The sequence below is a fragment of the Puntigrus tetrazona genome, chromosome 7 (assembly GCF_018831695.1).
Source record: "Puntigrus tetrazona isolate hp1 chromosome 7, ASM1883169v1, whole genome shotgun sequence".
Lineage (NCBI taxonomy): Eukaryota > Metazoa > Chordata > Actinopteri > Cypriniformes > Cyprinidae > Puntigrus > Puntigrus tetrazona.
In genome coordinates this window covers 39,373,951-39,398,882 of record NC_056705.1, presented here as the reverse complement: position 1 = coordinate 39,398,882, position 24,932 = coordinate 39,373,951, and the positions used below count along the sequence as shown (strand labels likewise).

General features: G+C 37.1%; 1 protein-coding gene across 1 annotated transcript in view; it reads right to left on the bottom strand.

Annotated features, from left to right (window-relative positions):
• The window catches only part of smchd1 (structural maintenance of chromosomes flexible hinge domain containing 1), a 37,129-nt gene that overhangs the window by 7,854 nt on the left and 4,343 nt on the right, over positions 1-24,932 (bottom strand). The window contains 39 exon segments of the mRNA XM_043243138.1: positions 33-159; positions 683-829; positions 985-1,116; positions 1,212-1,299; positions 1,660-1,721; positions 2,009-2,124; positions 2,209-2,366; positions 4,498-4,577; positions 5,222-5,350; positions 5,426-5,587; positions 6,695-6,813; positions 6,918-7,003; positions 7,089-7,234; positions 7,955-8,188; positions 9,575-9,709; positions 10,576-10,715; positions 10,800-10,872; positions 12,348-12,441; positions 13,205-13,291; positions 13,293-13,347; positions 14,133-14,252; positions 15,591-15,668; positions 15,789-15,896; positions 16,163-16,245; positions 16,714-16,820; positions 17,486-17,599; positions 17,882-18,007; positions 18,550-18,621; positions 18,709-18,892; positions 20,378-20,495; positions 20,593-20,803; positions 20,893-20,925; positions 20,928-20,982; positions 21,372-21,538; positions 21,626-21,745; positions 22,598-22,712; positions 23,099-23,229; positions 24,018-24,100; positions 24,185-24,343. Coding sequence (XP_043099073.1) covers positions 33-159; positions 683-829; positions 985-1,116; positions 1,212-1,299; positions 1,660-1,721; positions 2,009-2,124; positions 2,209-2,366; positions 4,498-4,577; positions 5,222-5,350; positions 5,426-5,587; positions 6,695-6,813; positions 6,918-7,003; positions 7,089-7,234; positions 7,955-8,188; positions 9,575-9,709; positions 10,576-10,715; positions 10,800-10,872; positions 12,348-12,441; positions 13,205-13,291; positions 13,293-13,347; positions 14,133-14,252; positions 15,591-15,668; positions 15,789-15,896; positions 16,163-16,245; positions 16,714-16,820; positions 17,486-17,599; positions 17,882-18,007; positions 18,550-18,621; positions 18,709-18,892; positions 20,378-20,495; positions 20,593-20,803; positions 20,893-20,925; positions 20,928-20,982; positions 21,372-21,538; positions 21,626-21,745; positions 22,598-22,712; positions 23,099-23,229; positions 24,018-24,100; positions 24,185-24,343 — 4,554 coding nt within the window.

Here is a 24,932-nt window from a genome sequence, read left to right as displayed (position 1 = left end):
TAATGAATGCAATATTGGGTCGGCTGACTAACCGTTGCAGAATCTGAAAGGCAGGACATATGGAGCAATGCTAACAGTGTTGTCGTGAATCTCAAGACTGAACTTAAGGATGTACTCGGCTCCATCCACACCAGGACTGTTCTCCAAAAGGGCCAAATCCTACGAGACACAAACAGCAACACCCATTTAACTTCTTCATTTTAACTAGAGAGTTTAGGTGAATACATACAGATGCATGATTATGTATTTATATTTATTTATGTATTTGGAAGACCGTTTTATCTCCATGCATTTTTCCCCCCAAGCCTTTTGTATCTTCTTGCATTTTTTATTATTATTGCAGAGTTCTATAAAAATTAAATATATACTGCAAGTAGATCCATTAAGGCCTGAGGGTGAGTAAAGTGAACAAATGTTAATTATTGACTGAAAAAAAAAATCGCAATAATAAATGTAATAATTAAATGTATTGAAGAAATCCCCATATTTAATTTATATTTCCTGAATAATAAAAAGTTTTGAGAAATTAATGCATATAAAAAAACAGAAAACCAAAATGACTCCAAAAAATTACTCAAATTGAAAATTAACATTAAAAAATATCGCAAAAAGCTAAAGAAAATTCTCGACGTGAATAAATACTACGATATGTGTATATGAATGATACTAAAAGGACACTCACGGTAATGAAAGTCTCCCCGTTAGTGAGGCTGTAAGACACACTTGTATCTTCATTCTCAAACAAAGGAAGCACCATGTCTTCTGTGTCTTTCACTGTAACAATCACTTTTCCATCTAAACCCTCACCAGCAGGGTTACTGTATTGGTCCTGCAAAGTAAGAAAAACCCCAACTCAAGCTTCCTGCATTCATTTGATTTAAAATGTTGCGATTTGAGAACATCGACTGCATGAACGCTCCAAATAAAAATCATCAAATGGAATAAAAACGATATCGCTTATCTCTAACAGAGAACGAAACTCACCATGATCTTCAGATGCAAGCGGTCCAGAAGTGTGCGATTGGCCCGAACGCCGCCATTGGACACAACAGGGGTTGAAGATGGAGCCTCGGGGGCTAGTTTCACCGCTTTATTGGCAACAACATTTAGTGGAGTCTAAAACGGAGACACAAATACGCGTCCCGAAACAAACAAGGGCAAATGCAGCAGCGCGTAGAATAAACTGGACGAAATAAAGCGCGTGCTCTCACCTGCTTGCTCCACAGGTGTTTGGTCTTGTCCAAAGCCAACACGAACTGGACGACGTACTGTCCCGCAAGATCTGGAATCTGCTTGTCCCTGAAGACGACGCACAAACAAAAACGCAAGGGTCATAAACGCATATATAGCTGATGTCGGCAGGCAGCAAACAACCCCTGAAGGTGTATAGGTTAGCTTTACGTCGCCGTACTTCATCCAAATGCATCCAGCAGCGTTAGCGAGCTTGTAAGAGCCAGGATACTTTTGGTAAAAGCTTGTCCGAAAGTCATTACACCCATTTCTGGCCAAACTACTCCTTTAAACACTGGACACGGCGGACATTTCTGAGAGAATCGGCAGCAGTGGAAGACGCCGCTTAAAAGCGTAGCTGCTTCACAGTCGTTACAAAGTAAGATAGAAAACGCTACAATTTTTGGCTCGATTGCATTTATTTATTACCTGAAGCAGAAGCAGTCGTCCATATCTGCGTCTGTGCGTTTGCTGCACTTCAGAGAAGAGGCCTGAGTCAAAACACAAAACAGTCTGGCTTACTGAATTTTTCAGTTTTTGTTTATTCTCCTTCGATGCCCGCTCTAAAAAGTCTCGTCAAAACTGTACTTTGTAGTGCCCGAGAAAAAAAAATACATTATTATTACATTATGTCGTCTCAAAAAGTATTTAAAATACTTCCGTCAAATATAATGTAGCTCTTTCAAATATCTGAAGAAAGAATCGTATAGGTTTAGCGCAACATGAGGCATCATTTATGAATCATTTCGAGGCTCACGAGCATCGGGTCAAAACTCACGGATGAAGGTGGAAAGGAGCCCGATGCCGTGTCCTTCCACAGCAGCATCGAGAGGTTCGCCGGGCAGATGTTTCTCACCGGTGTGCCTTCTTCAGAAATCGCCATCACTGTAAACACTACAGACACCAGAAAGAAAGACTAAACTGATGCTCCTGTATCGCGCGGGCTTCACTATGCTTATACGCAAATCACGCACACACCTGGGAAGATGTCGCCTGCTCGTAAAGCAGCAGCGCTGTCGTATTTAACAGACAGTTCGACAGGTTTGTTGGGGTCAGGGATCAGGTTTAGTTTTACGACAGGTCCGGGAATCCCGTTCCTGCCGAAAGACCCCGGAAACGCCACCTGATGCAGCCCTCTACAGAAAACAAGAGAGAGAGAGAGAGAGAGAGAGAGAGAGAGAGAGAGAGAGAGAGAGAGAGAGAGAGAGAGAGAGAGAGAGAGAGAGAGAGACAGAGAGACAGAGAGAGAGAGAGAGAGAGAGAGAGAGAGAGAGAGAGAGAGAGAGAGACAGAGAGACAGAGAGAGAGAGAGAGAGAGAGAGAGAGAGAGAGAGAGAGAGAGAGAGAGAGAGAGAGAGAGAGAGAGAGAGAGAGAGAGAGAGAGAGACAGAGAGAGAGAGAGAGAGAGAGAGAGAGAGAGAGAGAGAGAGACAGAGAGACAAAGACAGAGAGAGAGAGAGAGAGAGAGAGAGAGAGAGAGAGAGAGAGAGAGAGAGAGAGAGAGAGAGAGAGAGAGAGAGAGAGAGAGAGAGAGAGAGAGAGAGAGAGAGAGAGAGAGAGAGAGAGAGAGAGAGAGAGAGAGAGAGAGAGAGAGAGAGAGAGAGACAGAGAGACAAAGACAGAGAGAGAGAGAGAGAGAGAGAGAGAGAGACAGAGAGAGAGAGAGAGAGAGAGAGAGAGACAGACAGAGAGAGACAGAGAGAGAGAGAGAGAGAGAGAGAGAGAGAGAGAGAGACAGAGAGAGAGAGAGAGAGAGAGAGAGAGAGAGAGAGAGACAGAGAGAGAGAGACAGAGAGACAAAGAGAGAGAGACAGAGAGAGAGACAGAGAGAGAGAGAGACAGAGAGAGAGAGAGAGAGAGAGAGAGAGAGAGAGAGAGAGAGAGAGAGAGAGAGAGAGAGAGAGAGAGAGAGAGAGAGAGAGAGAGAGAGAGAGAGAGAGAGAGAGAGAGAGAGAGAGAGAGAGAGAGAGAGAGAGAGAGAGAGAGAGAGAGAGAGAGAGAGAGAGAGAGACAGAGAGAGACAGAGAGAGAGAGAGAGAGAGAGAGACAGAGAGAGAGAGAGAGAGAGAGAGAGAGAGACAGAGACAGAGAGAGAGAGAGAGAGAGAGACAGAGAGAGAGAGAGAGAGAGAGAGAGAGAGAGAGAGAGAGAGAGAGAGAGAGAGAGAGAGAGACAGAGAGAGAGAGAGAGAGAGAGAGAGAGAGAGAGAGAGAGAGACAAAGACAGAGAGAGAGAGAGAGAGAGAGAGACAGACAGACAGACAGAGAGAGAGAGAGAGAGAGAGAGAGAGAGAGAGAGAGAGAGAGAGAGAGAGAGAGAGAGAGAGACAGAGAGAGAGAGAGAGAGAGAGAGAGAGAGAGAGAGAGAGAGAGAGAGAGAGAGAGAGAGAGAGAGAGAGAGAGAGAGAGAGAGAGAGAGAGAGAGAGAGAGAGAGAGAGAGAGAGAGAGAGAGAGAGAGAGAGAGAGAGACAAGAGAGACAGAGAGAGAGACAGAGAGAGAGAGAGAGAGAGAGAGAGCGCTTTTGTTGAGCATTGCATTTGAGACCCTGGAGAAAACCAGCCACTCTCCAAATTAGTGATTTATACATCATCTGAATTCGAATAAATAAGCTTTCCATTGATGTAAGTTCAGTAATGTCAGGGCAATATTGGGCAGAGATCCGGAAACTGAGGGTGCAAAAAAAAAAAAAAAAAAACGAAAAAATTTAAAGGCAAGTTTCAAAGTTATCCAGATTAAGTTCTTAGCAAGTTTTTTAGCAAGTTTCAATGTATTTACTGTAAGAAATGTACAAAATATCCTCATGGAACATGATCTTTACTTAATATCCTAATGATTTTTGGTATAAAAGAAAAGTCTAATTTTGACTAATGTAACGTTATTTTGGCTATTAATAGAAATATACTCCGGCGACTTAATTTTTTAGCACATCAGGCTTTTATGGCTCATATACTGATATAGTCAAAATATTGCAAAAACACTAGTTTTATTGTCTGTCAACAGCAGTAGTCTTAGTAAGAAGATATCTGCTTCGTTTTAATGATCAAAGCATTTCGACTTTTTTTAAATATTAAGCTGATTCAATTCAGTTGGTGTTCATACGGACATATTAGCAGCAATAATCAAAATGATACTTTCACAGTAAAAAGCCACATGAAGCACGAGCTGAAGCTGGAGCTTTTAGTTAATAAAGGTTTATCAGCAAATCATTTGAAACTCATGCGTCAATAATAATACAGCAGGCTTTATAGGGTTCAGTGTGTACTTACTTTGGACCACTTATAGCTTCTAATACGAAGCAAGCTTTTCCTTCTGAATCCACAGGCTGAGATGATATCAAAGACTTTATCTAATATAGAGAAGAAAAAAAATATTTAGTTTAGATTTATAGACCGACCGCACAGCAGGCATTTTTTCTTTTACATTTACAATGCAATTTCTGTTTCAATGTGAAGCCATAATACAGACAAACAGTTTATAGGTCTAAAACTGAGAAGATTTCACGCTTATTTATGTTTCATGTCGATGCATTTATCTATTTATTTTTTTGGGTCGTTCGCTATACAGTAAACAACATTCGAAGTGGATCGAACACGGTTAAATCAAAGACAAACAGACATTTAGTTTTCTGTTTTAACTTTTTTTTGATCCCCTTTAAATGTTGATGGTAATCAGCTTAACAACTAGATTATGAGAAGCGATCAAACTTTGAACCTTTAGTGGCGTAGCACTGGCTCGATCTCGCTTACATTGTACAGCGCATGTTCAAAACACGTTTTATTTTGCGATTATATATAGCCTGCTATGCTATTTTTTTATTCCATCAGTTTTCTCTCTATTTTATAATAAACCTAACCCTTAAGATGCATCAGACTCGTCAAAGCACTTGCATATCGTCGCTTTTGATCGCTTCCGTTTCCTCGTTTGTAAGTCGCTCCATGACTACACGTCAATGCAAACAAATCAAGAGAGCCCTCTTCGCCCCAAATGCACCTTCAACTGTGGCGTCAGAGCATTCATCATGATTTCAATCCTCTGGTCTGGTGAAGGATTTCCCCATTCGTCACACAGCTGCATGACCAGAGGAGCGTCCAAGCCCTGGCCGTTCACCACCTGAACAGGCTAAAGAGACCAAGCTTTACTGCAACCGTTCTCTCGGCTCAAAGCCAGTGTTTGGGATGTGAAAGCGTGACACACCATCTCCGGCTTCTCCAGCAGCTTTATCTGCACCGGAGGTCCCGCCGAGACTTGGATTTGCACGAACTCCTTCATGTCCTTGTACTTAAAGCACAACTCTCTCGGGCCAGGAGATCGTCCCACGATCCGCACCCCGCATACAGAAAACCGTCCACTGCCGGCCTGAAAACCAGAGGACAAACACATACACATGCTCGAATCAAAATAAAAAGTATCTACGTACGATCTACGTACGTTAGAAGGCGTTTCTTGGGAACAAAAGCAAGTAATATATATTGTAAGCAACGCATAACATTCGAAACATTATCCAAAAAAAAAAAAATGTCTAAAAGAAAACAAAAAAAATAGTAACAATAAATTAAAAAATATAATAAAACAATCACTTGAGAGAGTGACTTATGACACTGAAAACATTTTTTACAACACATGACCAGAACCTTATATGATGTGATTTATGATGAGTGATTTATTTAAAAGATAGCAATATATTTCAAATATATATTTTGTCTGAATAAGATTTCTATGGCATCTTTGTTTCAGAGAGCAGTGAAACCTCACAATTGTAAAAACCAAGGCAAAGGTAACTTAAATTAGCCAGAAATAATATAATATATATATATATATATATATATATATATATATATATATATATATATATATATATATATATATATATATATATATATATATATATATATATATATATTATATATATATATATATATATATATATATATATATAAAAATATATATATTATATTATTTATAAATAATAAAAATAAAAAAATAAAAGAGAGTTTTATAAGACAAATAAAAACAAAAAAATAATGTATTTTCATTCCCAGCTGTTTACGTTCACTTAAGGCCGACGAGAATTGACGTGAATAATCCCCAGTGCTGCATTTTGACACATTCTCACCATTTAGGAGCGGGGCTTAAGCTAAAAGATGATTTTTTTTATTTTTGCGTTCAGTTCAGTCTCCCGAAGCCTTGTGAGGTGATTCGTAAGTTATCTTGAGTGCGTAAAAAAAAAACACTAATAGATCTCATCAATCGCAAAAAAAAAAATCAAGCGAATCTCATTTTGACTTTGCATCATTTTACTGAATTGCACTTAATGGCCTAACCCCTAATTTTTTGACTGGGGAGCGAATGATGAACAACTGACTCCACGACAGAGAGAAGAGTTTATATAGACTGTAATGTCCGGGGATGTATTCCTATCAAAAACTGCTCAGGTGTCTGTGTCTGGGGTTGCGTACACGGTACCTGCCACTCGACGGCCAGAGCTGATTGATCCAGACCATCAGCAGACACGCTCAGAGTGTTCACATTATCTGCGTTCAGGCAGTCCGTTTTATTCCCGTACTGATCAACGACATCAACATCTGAGAGAGACAAGTTTTAAAAACACAGATTAACAAACGTAGCGCCTGTAAAGCTTCAACAGAAAGGAAAAGACATAAAAACAATATTTTGTGATGATACTTACATATGTTTCTGGACAGAATCTCTCCCATTTTCACCACCGACTCGCTGAGACTGACCCGCAGACGCTCGGGCTCATCTGGACGAGGCCTGCAGGGAAACACGCAGAGAGATGAGCTTTTTGTTTAGGTATATAACGAAAGACAGACAGACACGTGATGCGCGTGTCACTTACACGATGATGAAGGAAAAGCTGACTGTGTGCTGGTCGTGGAGAGACACGTTGTAGAAATGCTCTCTCTGCGCTTTAGACGGGACACATAAAGGAGGAAGTTTTCCCTGAGAAAGCTCTTCTGCGTTTATATCTGCGCTCCAATTCACCTACAAGAAACACACAAATACATTTTACAATATATAAATACAATATACACACTTCTTTACAAATATATTACACATAATAATAATAATAATAATAATAATAATAATAATAATACTGCATTTGTTATTTTGTTATGTTATAAAACATTTTTGCATGTGTATTTTTCATCATAATATTATTATTAATAATATTATTATTATTAATAATAATAATAATAATAATAATAATAATAATAATAATTGTTATTATTATTATTATTATTATTATTATTATTATTATTATTAATAATAATAATAATAATAATAATAATAATAATAATAATAAAAATATAGCCAACATTAACATGAAAAATATTATCAAATGTTATGTAAATACAGGCAATCATTTATCATTTTTGTTTATAACATAATTTATAACTATGTTTATGTTTTATTCTAACCTAGTGAGAGAAAAATAAATATATAGATACACACACACACTTAAATGCAAAATTGTTTAATTCTAAGTATACTACAAATACTTTTTTTTAAAAAGTGAACGTAGTGCTGAAGTCCAATTAAAAACCTACTTAGTATATTTGATTGTGCTAAAGTGGAACTATTGCAAGTATACTTCAGGTACACTTTAAATATTTGGCATTAAAAAGTATGCAAAGAGCATACAATCCTTTTGTTGTGAACCATCTTTGTTGTGACGCAATATGCAAAGAAACCGAAGCACACCTTAATCTTGCTGGCGAGTTTTGGCTGAAGGGAAACCAGTCTGTTGCCCTCATCATACAGTTTGAAGCGTAGGTTTCCTAGGGTGTCTCCTGCCGTCCAATCAATGCACTCGGAGTTCTGCAGCACCATGACATCATCAGAGCCCTCTTCCTGTCTGTAGACCTCCAAACGGGATATTCGTGAGCTGGGCAAGACCCGGAGCTGTCGTTCCACGCACGGCACGCTCCTGTGGTTCTGCATGCCCATAAAAACACAAAGAAACTCTTAAAATCACAAGAATAAAGCAACATTAATCATTTTTACATCTACTACGAAAGCTTCAACAACAGTTAAACTCTGAGTTGGAGGCATGTAAGGTCATTATAATACAAAAAGTAAAAAAATGCACAGATGAATCTTTTATTTGTAAAAGAGATAAGTTGAATTTTACCTGATGCTGATACTTCAATAGCAAAGCAGGCAATTTCGAGCATTAACTGAACACTTACTCTGAACACTACATTTTCAAAAAATGTGAAAAATAAAATTTAACAAAATAGTTTAAATCACTACAAATCAAACTTATACATTTTAATATAAAGTAGAAAAGACAGATCATTTATCAATACTTTTGACAGTTGGCATAAGGTCTGGTCTGGTATTATTTGCTTTTCAACCAAATTGAATAATATTGATAAAACACAGATGTGTCAAAATCACAAATATAATGTGAATGCCAATTAAATATACTTTTCTTTTGTACCTGGATTAAAGGCACACAAAGCAACATGAATCTGAATATTAGCGTTCCATAATAATTAGGGATCAACCGATGCGTTTGCCGATAAATCGGCGCCGATAGTTGATTTGCGGTTATCGGCAAAAATCTACTCCGATAGTTTTTCTGGGTTGCATCCGCTGCTGGAGTGGCTGTGTAGGTTCTGTTATTATAAAGTGCGAGAGCCAACATATCTATGGGCGAGAGCGGCATCTAGACGTTAAGTTATCGGTTATCGGCAAGTGTGGTCCAACCCAGCTATCTCTAAGGGTAAACTTCAATATCAGTCGACCTCTAATGCATATTATTATTAGAATGATTTTGTCCGATAATGGTTAAAATGTGAACATCGTCATCAGTCCGATATGTACAATTATGCCGATATATCTACCCGATAAGACAAATAACTTACATGTGCTCAGGGTGCGCTACATTACGAGCTCTGAAATGAACTTTAAGAATTTAAGAACTCTTTTTCTTAAATGTTACATTTTTAAATAAAATGCCATGGTTACCACGAAAATTTGACAGATTTCTAGTTGATTTGTAATTATTTTCAAAGCTTTCAACGTAATGTCGTTATAAAATAACTTCATTATTATTTGTTTAATCCTAACGAATTGAACAAACAACTAAATAATAAACCTAATAATTTAATTTAGCAATCATTAAAAATGATTTGTTTGGAATCTCTGCATAGTAGAGATTTGGTGTCGTTTCCAAACCAAAAGGAAATATATCGGTATCGGCAAAAATTTGTTGAAAAATATGGTATTATCAGATATCTGCAAAACATCCTTTATCATGCATCCCTAATAATAATATATTGGTTTTAAATAAAGAGATTAAATGATGCATCTTACAGGAATGTTGAACTTAGCAGTAAGGATCTGCTCGGCGTTTACGCTCTTCAGTAGAAGTGGTTTAGTCAGCAGGAGTCCACAGCCGGTGTTACTGCAGTCCACCACATCCACGGGCAAATCAGGAGCTCCCAGCAGCTACAAACACACACACAGGGGTTAAAGATAAAATAATCCTGAGCCTGAACTTTTGGGGAGATGCACATACACAGGGTGCTTTGGCGAACAAACAAATAAAAACGTTTGAAAATGATTTTATTTGAAACTACCTGATGAATAAACTAATAAAATAAAGTGCTGCACACACAAATAACGCAATGACCAATAGATATGGCAAAGTTAATGCTTTCCTTATTCAAACTATATATTTTTGTAATGAATGAATATATATATATATATATATGATTGACCTGAAGAAAGTAAGTTTGAAAAATCGTTTCTCACGTTTAACATGACTACATTTATATATAAACTAATGCGGGGTGATAATATCGGTCTCGAATAAAGTATTAAAACAAACATGGTTTAAAATACATGTAATACGTCTGTATTATTAACAAAAAAATGTCTGAAAAGGGTGCAAACGACCTGGTGATGATTCAACAACGTTTAAATCCACTTGATTTTAATGTCTGGCCTCATGCAAAGTCAGAAACGTTTATTTTGAAATCACGATGCCTATTCAAAAACATAATTAGAAATATTTAGGCTTATAAATGATTTACTGCACAGGTTGCAAACCTAAGTGCAGAACCGTGAAATCAGCATTTTTATTTTTAAACGTAGGACTATTTTCCTGCGTGATATCACTGCGTTTTTGGGTGAACCATTCCTTCAGTGACAGAATATTCATTTTGGGGCGAACTAACCCTTTAAATGTTTTAATTATGTGTATACAAAAACAATAGAAGTCTACAGCCTGTCCAAAATTAGCCAAGCTAAAACACCTGCTCCGTCACTAAAGGTAAGTGAATAAATGGCGTGTGTTTGTGCAGGAGTGCTACCTGGCAGCGGACGGTGAGTTTAGGCTGAGAGGTGACGTTCTGGTGCTCATCGTGAACCTCAACTCTGAAATTAGCCGGAGTTCGATTCTCAACGGAGAGCACGCCATCTTCTGGAAACACCGCGAGAGCGTGCGGAGGGCCTGGAAGATAAAGTTCACCTGGTTTTTAACGTACTGCTTGGTATTTCTTCCTTCTGTTGCAGTTTGGGTGTCGCTCTTTCATACCAGGCTGCAGAGCAATTTGTAGAGTCTGGCTGTCCTGCTTCAGTCCTGGGATGAGCACCTTCACTGTGTACCTCTGTTAAAAATAATCACGCACATCCCAGCGTCATTGCAAAAATAAAAAAATCCTCGGTGCATCTTTTTAGCAAGCATGTTTTCTTAAGTATACCGTATTCGTCGCTTACACAATCACACACCCTATCAGTCAAATATATCCTTGAGACATTTTATAAATAAACTGATTAACCCTTTCCCTCTTGATTAACATACATAGATTATTTGAGATTAGTTCATGCTCTGATTCAGATCATAAACTAAAATCACATATAATCAACAAGAAGCAGTGTTAGGTAAGTCACTCAAAAAAAAAAAAAAAAAAAAAAAAAATATATATATATATATATATATATATATATATATATATATATATATATATATATATATATATATATATATATATATATATATATATATATATATATATATATATTTATTTTTTTTTATACACTTATACAAATATAGCCCAACTTATTATACATACACAAAAAAAAAAAAAAAAAAAAAAGGGGGTAACTTTTATTTATTTTTGAATAACAACAACATATATAAAAAGGAATACACTTATACTGAAAATAATCTCTTCCCAGCCCAACTTATTATAAAGAAAATAGAGGAAAAAAAGAAAGGAAAAAAAAGGAAAAGAAAAGAAAAAAGAAAAAAAAAAGGGGGTAATTTATAATAAAGTAAGAAAAGTCAATTTAAAAAAAAAAAAAAAAAAGGTAAATAAAGATTCTGTATCAATAACGCAGTTATGAAAAAATAAATAACTAACATCCTCAGTGTAATTAGATTACTGTACAAATTACTCACTCTAAACAGTATTTAATGACTTATTAGCAATTACTTTCTAAATCCTGTACCAAGCTCAACGGTCAATGGTACCTTAATTCTCACAAACAAATAACAGATAACTACATAAATTATTCTGATCACACTTTAGATTAAAATCCAATTCTCACTACTAACTATGACTTTTTTCCTTGATATATTCCCAAGTGCTGCGTATTAATATTTAAATAAATTGTTAAATATAAGAATTGGGAAGGATTAAGGATTTAGGACAAGGTCTTGCTGAATGATATGTAATAATAAACAGCCAATATCGTAGAAATATTCATGCTAACCGTTTAATAGCAAGAATTGGAAACTAAAGCGTCACCGTTACGCTTATTAACTAAGTGTTAAAAGTGATAAGAGTACATAAAAAGCATGCATTTTGACTTTAAATTATGTTAAATCTATTGTATTGTATATAAATGCACCACAGTCTACACACAGTATTAAGTTCAATTATATAAGTAGTAAGTGTAGTTTAGTAAAAGAAAAAAAAAAAAAGTAATCCCTTACTTTACTCTGTCAAGGGAAAAGCACTTCAACTAATTAGTTAGTAGGCTCCGATGAATTAAAACACAGTTATTACTGTTTAACTCAACATTTGAGAATCATGACCAACTGTGATTACTGTGAAACTATATTCAACACACTACCCACCTTGCTTTGGTGACTGATCTTTCCCTTGGCCCTCACATTTTTGATGACACAAGTGGTCCCAAACGCGATTCCCTCATAACTCAGCTGTAGTGAACTAACGAGAGAGATTCTACCATCAGAAAAACACGCGTAAACGGCACATCCAGAATAGAAACATACGAAGCGAGAGCGGCATTCGATACGATTTTCAGCCAATTAAATGGTTTCAAACAAAACCACAACGGACTAAATTGTTGCACATCTCCGGCAAACGCAGGATAGGGATGCACAGAATGTTTAAGCCTTGTTTTCTAGTGCAAATGTCTAGTTTTTTTATGAATCACAATGCATTTACCTAATAATGAAGATGACAAGAAGTCTTGAGTTCTGAGAAACTGGTCAAAATGAAGGTGATTTTATGATTAAAACAAGAAAAATATCTGCCAATAGGCTCCGAAACTCCGTTTTCTCTGTTTTCGTACCATATTAAAACCATATTAAGACTTCACGTCTTCATTGCATATTGATTAAATGCATCTCGATTTAAGGACGTGTAGATATTTGTATTAGAGAATAAAACCGCGCAGATTATTTATTTCATTTGCCAGCGCGTGCATAGTTTGTTGGTTTGTTTATTGCTTTCAGAATTGTTTTGCACAAAATGCAAACCTAACCCATCATGCGCCGCTTCGCTCGACTTCATATTTTGCATTTGGCTTTCAGAAAACAAGCTCTCAAGCGCTCTCAAAAGCAGAAGCGTCACAGATGAGCACTACGTGATTGACGTGCATGCGTCTACGTTGGTCGACGGCAGCATAAAGCGCTGAACGGCAACAGGAAAGGATTAAATCAACGCTCGTGTCTATGCTTTGGCCTACCTGCACTCCAGCTGGGGTTTGATGCCGCTGGGCGGCTGGGTGGGGTAATCAAAGTCATCCCTAAAATCTAGAGGAATACCGAAGGAACCCGACATGGACAGGAGAGGAAATGGCGCCAAGAACAAAAGATGCCGCTTCACCTTCTGTTGGAGAAACAAAGACAAAGAGCAAGAATTTAACACGGCGTCATAGCAGGAGACAAGTCAAGCATCATTTAAGCCCCATTGTAGATATTATTCGTATTTTAATCTTCATGTTTTCCAGTTGTAGTTAAAGGTTCAGCCCCCTTCTTCAGTTTTTTTGTTGTTTTTTTTTATTTTTATAAATGTCCATGCACGTTTGATGAATGCAAGGATGACGAATATAAAAAAAAAAAAACATTTAGACTAAATGGGAAACGCTCCCTCTGCAACTAGCTGCAACAAAATATCTTATTATTTCATTTCTGTCAGCTTTATCACTAAAAATAAACATTTCAAGACGGACAGCTTACGGTTTATTACTAGCAACATAGTAATTTCTTGTTAAATGTAGCCATTTAATGAATAACTCATCCAAAAATTACAATTCTGTCATTGTTTGCTCAAGTTTTCATTGAAGACACAAGAACAATGTTAGCTGATTTTCACATAAACGGACGATTCATCTATAAAATACTCCCCAAAAGTCTCAAACTTATTACTACTTTTTAAAAAAAATCTGATTATTTATTCATATTTGCACTCACTAAAAACAAGTTTCTGCTTACAATTTCTGTGAGAAGGACACCTTTTCTGTACACTAAACTTGACGTGCTTTATAAGCACACAGTGGAAATATAAAGCTCAACTCGAACGCAATCACAGGTGGTCCCACAAAAACACTTTTAATCTTGCTATTGTCACAGTAAGAGAAGCATGTGGTTCTGAACTCAGCAGCAGTGTTTAACCTTTAATGGAGAACGTGAGCGTGTGGTTGGGCAGGGTTTTTCCCGCCCATGCGCTGGACGAGCTCTCACTCAGCATGGTCTGCAGGTGCAGCGTGTACTTCCCGAGCTTACTGAAGTTCTCTGCAGGTAAAAACATGAGAGGTACAGCGCACCAACATAAAAAAAACTGTGCTTTTTTAAAGTTTTTAAATTCAGAGACACTCTTTTAAAGCATGTAATACAATTTGACTATGAATTGAAAATACATTTTATAATATAACCGCATCAATTTTATTCTAATAAAAAAAGATTAACATTTATTGTACTAGAAATTGTATATTTTACAGTAGTATTTTTTTTTTTATTCTAAAACATTAATATAAAAAAATGCATTTTTTTCTAAAATAAGCATATTGGATTTTTTTTTTTTAAAAATAAAACGGTAAGATTAATAAGATAAATAAAATGTATTAATTAATAAAATAAATTGTAAACAATGTACAAAAAGAATTTATATATTACAAAAAATGAGCAATACATTTGTTGCACTAATTAATTAATCTTTGTTAACGTTAGTTCTAGTGTTGTCAAAAGTAAAAAGTAAACGTAAATACATAAACAACATCTCCCGTGCATTTTACCGTTTCATTGGAGTAAAACTAGCGTCACATCAAATGCACACAGAAATTATTAAGGCATTATTGCAACCCGTCAAAATAAAAGTTCAGTTTAGATATTGTGCCACAAATATATTACTATTATTTGGAATAATGCATGTGACAGGTACCACTACCATCACTGACGTTTATTATGTATTTACAAAATAATCACATAATATTTCTTTTTAATTTTAATAGTACATCCTCTTTATTTACCAAAAAATAAAATGCGTTTAAATTAAATTAAATTTTAAATTTACTAAACTACTATTTACTATATAACGTCAGACGCAATGTTTGATTTTGAAAATGTATTGGCAATTAATTAACATTAGTTAACCGCATTAGCAAACATAAACTAAGAATGAACTACACTTCTACATCATTTATTAATATTAGTTCATTTCAGCATTTACTCATGCATTATTAAATTAACAAGCTTAACATTAATTAATGCACTGTGAATGAATATGAATTAATGTATTTTTATGAATTAACTTCAACAAAGATTACTAAACAGTGTAATAAATGTATTATTTATTGATCGTTCGTGTTAGTTAACACACTAACGTTACACCTTATTGTAAAGAGCTACCATTTAATTCATATCTGCCTCTCTTTGCGTACAATGCTATAGCTGGAGAGTGATTGTGGATTAAATGCACATAGATGTCCGTGAATGAAGCTGGTATTGTTTTTCTTGATATCTCTGTTCGTGTGCTTTTGCATTCCCCAGCATTACTCTGCCCTGCTGACTGTGAGTTAAGGTGAATGAAAGCAACGGCGTGCGAACATGCGCGATCATAAGCTGATTTTTTACCCATGGGCTTGAACCAGTACTCCCACTTGGACGAATGAACTCCAATGTGGGAGTTCGTCTGGACGTCTCCTTTAGGAGCTGGAGGAGGAAACGGATACGTTACAAAAACAGGAACGATACTCACGCCATTGCATTTATAAAATATAAACACGCATACAAGCAATGCGTTGACTGTAAACATTAGTAGACGGGACTCACAGTGCCAGATGACTTTCAGCTCAATCAGCAGCTTCTTAGTGGAGCCAGCCACGGGCAGCCGAGACATCGAGTCTCCTTTTTTGTTCAAAATCTCCACTTTAATTGGGCCTAAACAGGAACAGATTTATATTGAACTCACGTTCAAGTCTATTCTCTACAGGTCTGCAGTGCTGCTGCTATTATGTTTTTTGGTTTTTTTATATAATGTCGTGGTTTTTGCAGCATTTTTAAACAATTAAAATGAATTAAAAAGCGTAGTTTAAGACCCCCAGAGACCCTGAACGTAATCAAGCCGTGATTTAATGTCTTCTGCTAATGCACGTACTGTATGTTTTGCGCTGCAAGGTTGTTTGTATGAGAGCGGGTTTGCTCACCCATGGGTGTGCCGGCCGGGCGAGCGTCATTCTCAGCCCAGGCGTTTCCCTCAGGCCACGTCATCCTCAGCTGATCAGGAAGTCTGGAGACAAACGTTTGGGTTTTTTGCAAGTATGCCTCACAGCGTGTTTAGCTATGTAGGCTTATAACTCAATGACTAAAGGAGGAGACTTGAATAAAATGAAGTTTTTTCTAATAAAAACTTTTTTTTTTGCATTGCACTAAATCGTGCTCGTATAAATATGGCTGCATTGTATGGCTAATACTACTACATTGTGTTCGTATTTAGTTATATAGTAGCATTTTTAATTATAAAGCTATCATTTTATTTAATGATTTATACGATTGCGTGTTATTCATGCATGCTCTTATTACTTAGAAATTATATTATTGCTATTAAAAAACCAATAAAAATAACTACAAACATAAAATAACAATTTCGTTATGCATGTTGGGTTTTCCTAAATGCACACAAAAGCGAGCCAAACTCGACCCAGATGCTCTTTAAATCTCTTTACTGTTAAGCACAGATTACAGCGAGAGGTCTTACTTCGCGAGCTCATCCTCGATTTTCTTTTTAATGGTTGCATCGGCGGCCAGCCTGTCGATCTTAGAGATGGGAATGATCTTCAGCTCATCATACAACTCCTTCGGTTCCTATAAAGCAATTCGTAGACACACACACACACATTCAAAACTTTCTGAATTTATAGACTTTTGGAAAAAAGATACACAATATGTCGGCCGATATATGTTCATTTTTAGAGACAGCGGGTCGTCAGGTTTTATACAAAGTCACGAACTGGCCTTCCCCGGGTCCTGAGCCCGTTCGGTAAAGCCTTACTTCCCCTAAAAATTTGACTCGCAATTGCATGTTTATATCTCAAACTTTTTCCTTGCAATTCTGACTTTATACACCTCACAACTATACTTTATACTTTTATACATTGCAGCGAGAAAAAAAGGTCAGAATTGTTTCATTTAATTATCTTTTAGCTGCAAGGACCTCATATCAGACAAAATTTACACGTGGGTGCATCCTTACTTCAAACCACAGAGGCGGAGGAACAACACAAGACCGAACCGCATAAGGGCTAATTAAAATTAAATCGCAAAAGGCGATAAATAGAGTTCAGGCAAAAGTTGCGAAATAAACAAAAAGCAAACAGCTTTCTTTTATTTCATTGCAATTATGAAAGCGATTTCGCGTAACTTGGCTCTGTGTAATAACTGCTGCTCTGTCGGAAAGTTTTACTACTAATCCGAACCGGTTATTCGTGCAGCGCTAGTGTAAACGGACACTCGAGTTAAATTATCCTTACCAGTGCAACCTGGACATATCCTCCGGTGGCGTACACGTCTCCTTCATGCTCTCCGTACAGCAAAAACTTCACTATAGAGCCGACAAAGACGGGGTTTGTTTTCACCGACTTCACCTGAAGATGTGAAAAACAATTACAGAGATGACTACAATTACAACTTATGATTGACAATTTATTAAATGATCTAATTCATGTACACATTTTCACGTTATAGACTCGACACAACTAAAGATACTGGTAAATAAAGACACTCAGCTTTATTTCGTTTACAATAAATGTCTTTCAGTAATTCACGTTTAGCTGCTATGCAAAAAGTAATCGGTTATTTTCTAAGACTCCTGTTCACTGGTGAGGTCTGCGACTAAGTGAGAAAATACGAAAACTGCTCAATCTCACATATTGTCCTTTCTTGTAAACCCTGCCGTCCCACTTAATGGTGTGAAACTGAGCCCAGGGGGACTGAAGCCTTTTTGGGGCGACATCTGTACGTGTCCCCGAACCCAGGAATCCCTGAAACATCACCTGCAAACATGACATTATGAAGAGATTAAGAGTGAAAGAAGTTAAGAGTGAATTATTAAGAGAAAAAAATTATAAAATAAATATATACATATAAAATAAATAAATATATATATATATATATATATATATATAAATAAATATATATATATAAAATAAATAAATAAAAATAAATATAAATAAATAAATATATAAATATAAATAAATAAAATATATAAATATAAATATATAATATATATATATATATATATATATAAATTATTATATATATATATTGGCAATAAAAATTGACAGCTTGTATTTATTGTAATAATTTATTGTATAATATAATAATAATGAAAAAAAAAAAATCCATTGACTTATAAAGCCACTTTTTTAAATGTTTCACTGCTTTCATCTGTCAAAAAATAAATGCAATGCATTTGATTCGGTGCGTTTTCTTCACCAAATATTAAATATTTACATGCGCAAAAGCATGCATCAACGCTTACAACGCATTTATTGCGCAGTTACACCTGCGCTTGCATACCTGGCCTTGCACTTACCTGTTTATCGTGACGCTCATTACATTCTCTTAACCAGTTAGTAAACTCCCTCTCTATTTTCACTCGCAGCTCCTGGGTAAAACAGCACAGAGTGTAAAAACGGGGCCTTCAATCGCGTGCATGCAAGCAGTCTTTCAGGGTTCAGGCGTGTTTGTGTACCTGACCATTGTGCACTCTGGTAAAAATGGTGTTGTTGTCACGGAGCTGAAGCTCCAGGTCCATGAAGGTCAGTTTGTTGGTACTGACTTGGAACCGGTCGTTGGCGAAAAGAACTCCTGATATCCGGTTATAACACTCCACTGGCAATGCACCTACTTTCTTCGGCCTTGCACACCACTCGAACCTAACACACACACACACACACACACACACACACACACACATTACCATCCGGCTTAGGCAAAAAAAAAAAAAAAAAAACACACACACCCACAATAAAAGTGAACTGAGCCAACTGTGTCACTAATATGACCACAATTCATGCACAACATGCTCGTTCTCGTTTCCAGCTTTTTTCCAACGATACAAACATCGACAGCCAATCAGAATCTGTCCAGTTCTCACGAGCGCGAGAACTTAAAGCGCCAGATGCGAGTGCGCTGAGAACAGACAAACAATATCGTTTGCCGATGTGGACGCTAATATCGTTACGTTTATATTTAGCGTTATTGTGCTTGGTGTGAACGGATATGTTATGATTTTTTTTCTCCCAGATATTAACGTTTGAATAAATGTAATTAGCTTCTGCACTTAAAAAACACTTCACTTATTTTAGAAATAGGCTCACTTTCCAAAAAGTAAAAAAATTGGTTTTACCGTTTTTTTAGTCCATTCAGACGATCTCCGGGTTTGCCGACAGCACTTTTAGCATAGCTTAGCATAGATCATTGAACCTGATTAGACCAGAAGCATCTCGTTTAAAAAGGACCAAAGGGTTTCAATATTTCTCCGATTTAAACCTCGACTCTTCTGTCTCTTCTGTTATATCGTGTTGCAAGGCCGACGAAAAATGAAAAGTTGCGTTTTTCTTTTTTGATTCCGGGTCTAATCAGACTCAACAAGTTATGCTAAGCTACGCTAAACGTACTACCGCCCCAGACCCAGAGATCTCAACTCAACTTTTTGACTCTGGGGGAGTTGCAGAATGAGCCTGTAAGCATCTTTTTGACTACATCGTGCGAGTTTGTAATTCGATCAGTATCAAAGCTATTAGCAACTTGCGCTCTACCCGAGTACATTTTTGAAGAAGTCTATGTTCTCTCCACTCTAATATACACATCTTACGAGAAATGCAAACGTTTTTAAGTTTAATGCTGGAAGGGATGCGTATAGCACTACTGGGCATGAGCACATCAATGAAGTGTATTGTTACAGCGTGACAAAAATAATAATTTTTGAACTATCGTAAGGGGCAAGTTTAGGTTTGCATTAAGCGTAGACGTCAAAAGAAATCTAACAGGCGGAACATTTTCATTCGTTAGTTTCCCATCTGAGCCGTATCCCATCTAGCCACTTTCTTTTGTTTATTACTGCTACAAATGACGTGATATCGCCAAGGCATTGAAGGTGCTACATCTTGTCCGTTTTGCCTTTGCTCACCCAAATTGTAAAACAAAGCTGCTTTATGCAAACGTGAGCGCAGTAGCAGGTAGTTTCACAAATGAGATGAAGACATGCGGTGAAGCCGAAATCAGCAAGTGCGCTGAAAGTACCTTTGTATTAAGGACTTTCTAAAATATAAACGTCATATACTATCAGATAATGCAATGCACAAAACAAAACAGGTTGAGGCCTATTAACCACAAAGGACTAAAAATGGCAAACTTACTCTGAGACAGTGGTGTAGGGAATGAGCCGCCCGTTCCAGAAGCACTCAAAGATCGGCCGTTTGCCTCGAGCTTCAGAGTTCAAGATTACACAATCTTCATCCTCATCCTCCTTAGGACCTGAAACACAAACACACAGCCCGTCTAGCGATGCGCACCGTTTCAGGAGTCAGTTATCTATTGCCAGAGCATCTTTCTCATCGGTTACGAAACATACCTAATGCATAGGGATCCACTGGGTATGTTTCTTGGTCGTAGAGGAACGGGTGATAACGGATCAGACCCTCCACCAAGGAATCTCCGCTGCCGGTGGCTTTGAACTCAAAAGTAGAAACGCTAGAGTTGATATACAGAGTCTGCATGTCATTATCCACCTGCTTCAGATTTATCACACGGGGAAGTCGAGGAGAGCGCTCAAACAAACTGATCTGAGAAACGAGAGAGAAAGAGCTTCAGAGAAAACAAGGACACTGAAAGCTGAATGACCAATGCATTTAAAAAGCACACGCATCTGTACCTGAATGTCAATGTTGGAGACCTGGTCATTTGTTTTGGTTTTTTCCAGTCGTTTCCATTAACGCCATGTATGTAGTAATGGTAAGTATGCCTGAAATTATACAAACAGCATTAAATGGCACGTGGTTGGCCTTAAAGGCCCAGGTCACCCCAAAATAAAAGCCACCCAAGATATAAGAAATGTTGCTCAGTAATAGATTCGCTTTCTGAGCAACGAAACATTTCTCCAAATCTGATGAAGAAACAAACCCAGCTACACCTCCAGTGTAGGATAAACTATTAAAATAAGCTAAAACAACTAAAAAAGTAGACTGTCGTTGGAAAAACCAATGCATTTTGATATTATTCATTTGCAGGTCCTTCCAAAACTAGGGTTGGCGAGCCATTTTTTAACCACCATTTCCAAACAAATAAACAAATAATAAAAAGTACAAATCGGCCTATTTTAAAAGAGGGGATTTTATGTGCATTGAGACGTACGCCAGCTCTCTGGTCCACAGATTGAAGTTGTGTTTCAGGAAGGTGACGTGCTCCTGTTGGACTCGAGTGATAACAACTGCAGTAAAACTCTCCTTTCCTTCTTCTTCGACCACAACGGACCGCAGAAAGTGCTCCACGCTCTCATTCACGTGCGAGTAATCGCCAGGCTGCAAAAGAAACCACACGCTCGTATGCATTTAAAAGCAATATCCATGCTCCAAAAATGACATGAGACGAACCGAGTTTCCCCTCACCTTCCTGTTTCTAATGAAGCCCGAGTAAATGTCTTCCTTGTTCGTCTCCTTGCGCTCGAAGTCTTCTTTAGACATGACGAACTCGTGGACATCCGGAGAGCCTGCGGGTTTACTGATCATCTGAAACACACGTTGAACAGTTCAGGGTTTCTGCAGGCTTCACGAAGGACACTTTTTAAAGACCTTTTTAAGCCAAAAACTAAATCTAAGCATCAACTGGGACGCGATCCATTAATACGTTCTCTAAATGGAAACATCCAGGGGAGCAAAAAATGAGTTTTATTAGCAACTTACAACAGATTCCTATTACTTTTTTAATTGATTTTTACAAATAACCCTTAAAACCAGAACAAACAGGCTTCGAAAGCATCTTTTCATACAGCACTCACACGTATTTGCTGCTGTTTTAACTATAAATTACATTTTTCTAGTTCACTTAAGAAAACTAGACTTTATATTTAAGTGCATGCATGTGGATTTAAGGCCGTTTAGATATTTGTATTGGTAGACGACACAGAAATACTTTGAATGATATGCACTTTCCAGTATATTCAGTTCACATGACATTTTCAACCATTTAAAATGTGAAAACTTGCAAATTTAGACTCTCTTATCTGTGTATCAAATACAATACAGTAGGACTAATGAGCTTAATTGGCATTTCTCACACAATTTCTGTTTTGTTTTTCGAATTCAATTTTCAACATTTAACAAATATCTTTATTTAGGTCTGCTTCTAGGGTACAAATGAACTCTCACGATTTTTCTGCATCGAAAGACAAGATTTCCACGCACCGAAAAACGCGAAAAGAAATACGAATCCGGTTTCCATCAATACCCTGAAGTGCACTTCAAATGAGTCGTTTACACTCTAGCCGTTTCTGCATATTAAGCAGAGTTAGAAGAAAGCGCCTGTGTGTTACAAGTGTGACATTGGCTAAATAAAAGCGAACAAACGACGTGCAGACGTACTCTGACAGACTGGCCGATGTAAAACACCGCCTGTTTGCCTCCGACTCCGAAGTACGAGATGTCACTGTTCAGACTGCGTGGAACTGGATCCGGACGCACGTAACCGCTTTCTTCACTGCATCGACGACAAAGAAGAGCAAAGCAGCTGAGGCAAGCTCCAGGAGATACAAAATCATATCAGACATTCAGTAGGTATACAAAATAAAACTATGCACAATATATGCGTGTGCTCCGTGCATGCTTATATAAATATTTGCATTCGTATCATATTATAAATAAATATATTTAACATGCATAACTCATTTTTTTATGGTATATACGAGAGTTTGTGTTTATACATGCATAATAAATATGCACAGCACACGTACATATTTATGTAAAACAATTACTAATCATAATTTCGACTCCTAATCTTCACCGGAAGCAGGCATTGTTTTGAACTGGCTAACTGCGTTTCATCTCCAGGAAGGGAAAAAGCGCGGGTTTTGCTGAAGGGCACACCTCTTGATGCTGTTTTCTCGTATGAACTTGGACAGACGGTAGACGGCCCAGTTGTTCAGCTGTTTAGAAGTCATTCCACATCCGTTATCCATCACCACAACAGCGGGTCCTCCCTGAGACTCATCAAACAGCTGGAGACGGAGACGGAGAGAGAGACGCACATCCGACGGGCAATAAGTGCCACAAAAAAATACAGCTCTGAATGCATGACAAAAAAATAGTTCTAATTATATAATCCCCCGCAGTATTTATGTGCTATATAGACATAACAGCCTTATAATATATGCTTGCAGAGGTGATTATTAACTTAAGCGTGCAATAAACATAAAGCTTAGAGCATCTACCATTGAAACGCTGTAATGTTTCGTTTGCAGCAATCGATTAAATCCCAGCCATAATGTGTACAGTATCACGCCAAGTTATGGGATCGGTACTTTTCTTTGTTTTAATAGAAATTATTACTTAAAATCGTCAATAACGCACGAACTTGGTCAACAGTTACAGTAAAGATACGGTCATAAATCGTGCAAAAGTCTATTTCGAATAAATGTTATTAATAAATAACATCCAGAAAAGACGCAAAAATATCATACAGGGAAAAACAAGAAATGCCCCGAGCAGCAAATCAGCATATTGTAATGATTTCTGAAGGATGCTGAAAGCTCAGCTTTGATTGCAGGAATTAAATCACATTTGATTATATTTCACAACAGAAAGCGGTTATTTCAAATCTTTAATATTTCACACTTTTCAAGGTATTTTTGAGCAAAAACACTGGACTTCTGGCGTAATAAATAAATAAATAAATCAATAAATCAATGCACGCCTCCCTTGATTTATTTACTGACTTTTAAACGGCCTGCCGGCATCAAGGCAGTGACACTGAGACGCTTCTCGAGGGTTTGTAATGAGTTCTCACCAGTCTGATCTCAATCGTCCTGGTTCCTGTGTTTTTTGCGGTGGCTGACAGAGCGTTATCGATGAGCTCAGCGAAGGCGTAGGCTGAAAAACACAACAGAAAGAGACGCGGCTCGTCAGACCGGCAGCGAGCTGGAGCGCGGCTCAGAGGTGAGCGTGTAAACCTACGCAGCGCCTTCTGTCCCTCGCTGGCGTAGTACTCGTACATGCCACACTGCACCAGGGTATGGTAGTGAGGCAGAAACTCGATGCGCTCTTCGGTCGCCGCATTCAGCTTCTGATTCGCTGACTCGAACAGGTGCAAGGTTTTCCCGTCGACCAGATCCTCTACAGCATCGAAACACACACACACACACACACACACACACACACACACACACACACACACACACACACACACACACACACACACACACACACACATCAGCGCACCAATCAAATCCTTCTGCAAAAGAGACAAGACTGAAACCTATTTTAACTCCAGGCACTACTTTAGCCTAAAGCTTTGATTAAAATGTATGGTTCGGTCATTAAATTAGTCATTAAATATATAAAAAACTGTAAACAACAAAATTGACATGTAAATAAATAAGAAATATTATTTTAGTTATTTACAACTTTGAAATAAAATTAATGTAAAATAAAAGCAACATTTAAAAAAACTAAAAAAACTAATTAAGTAAATATAATATTTAGCTTTTAAAAAATACTTTATGTACACATTTTAAAGCTTTTATAGTAAAAGTTAAATTTATTCACATTTATTACTTTCATGTCCATAACTTTTAACAAAATGAAATATATGTCAATATTACGTAAATATATTTAAATTTTCAATATTCTTTCAGTTTTTAAATAAAATGTTTCACTTTCGAAACATTTAAAAATAACTAAATACAGAAAATAATAAATTTTT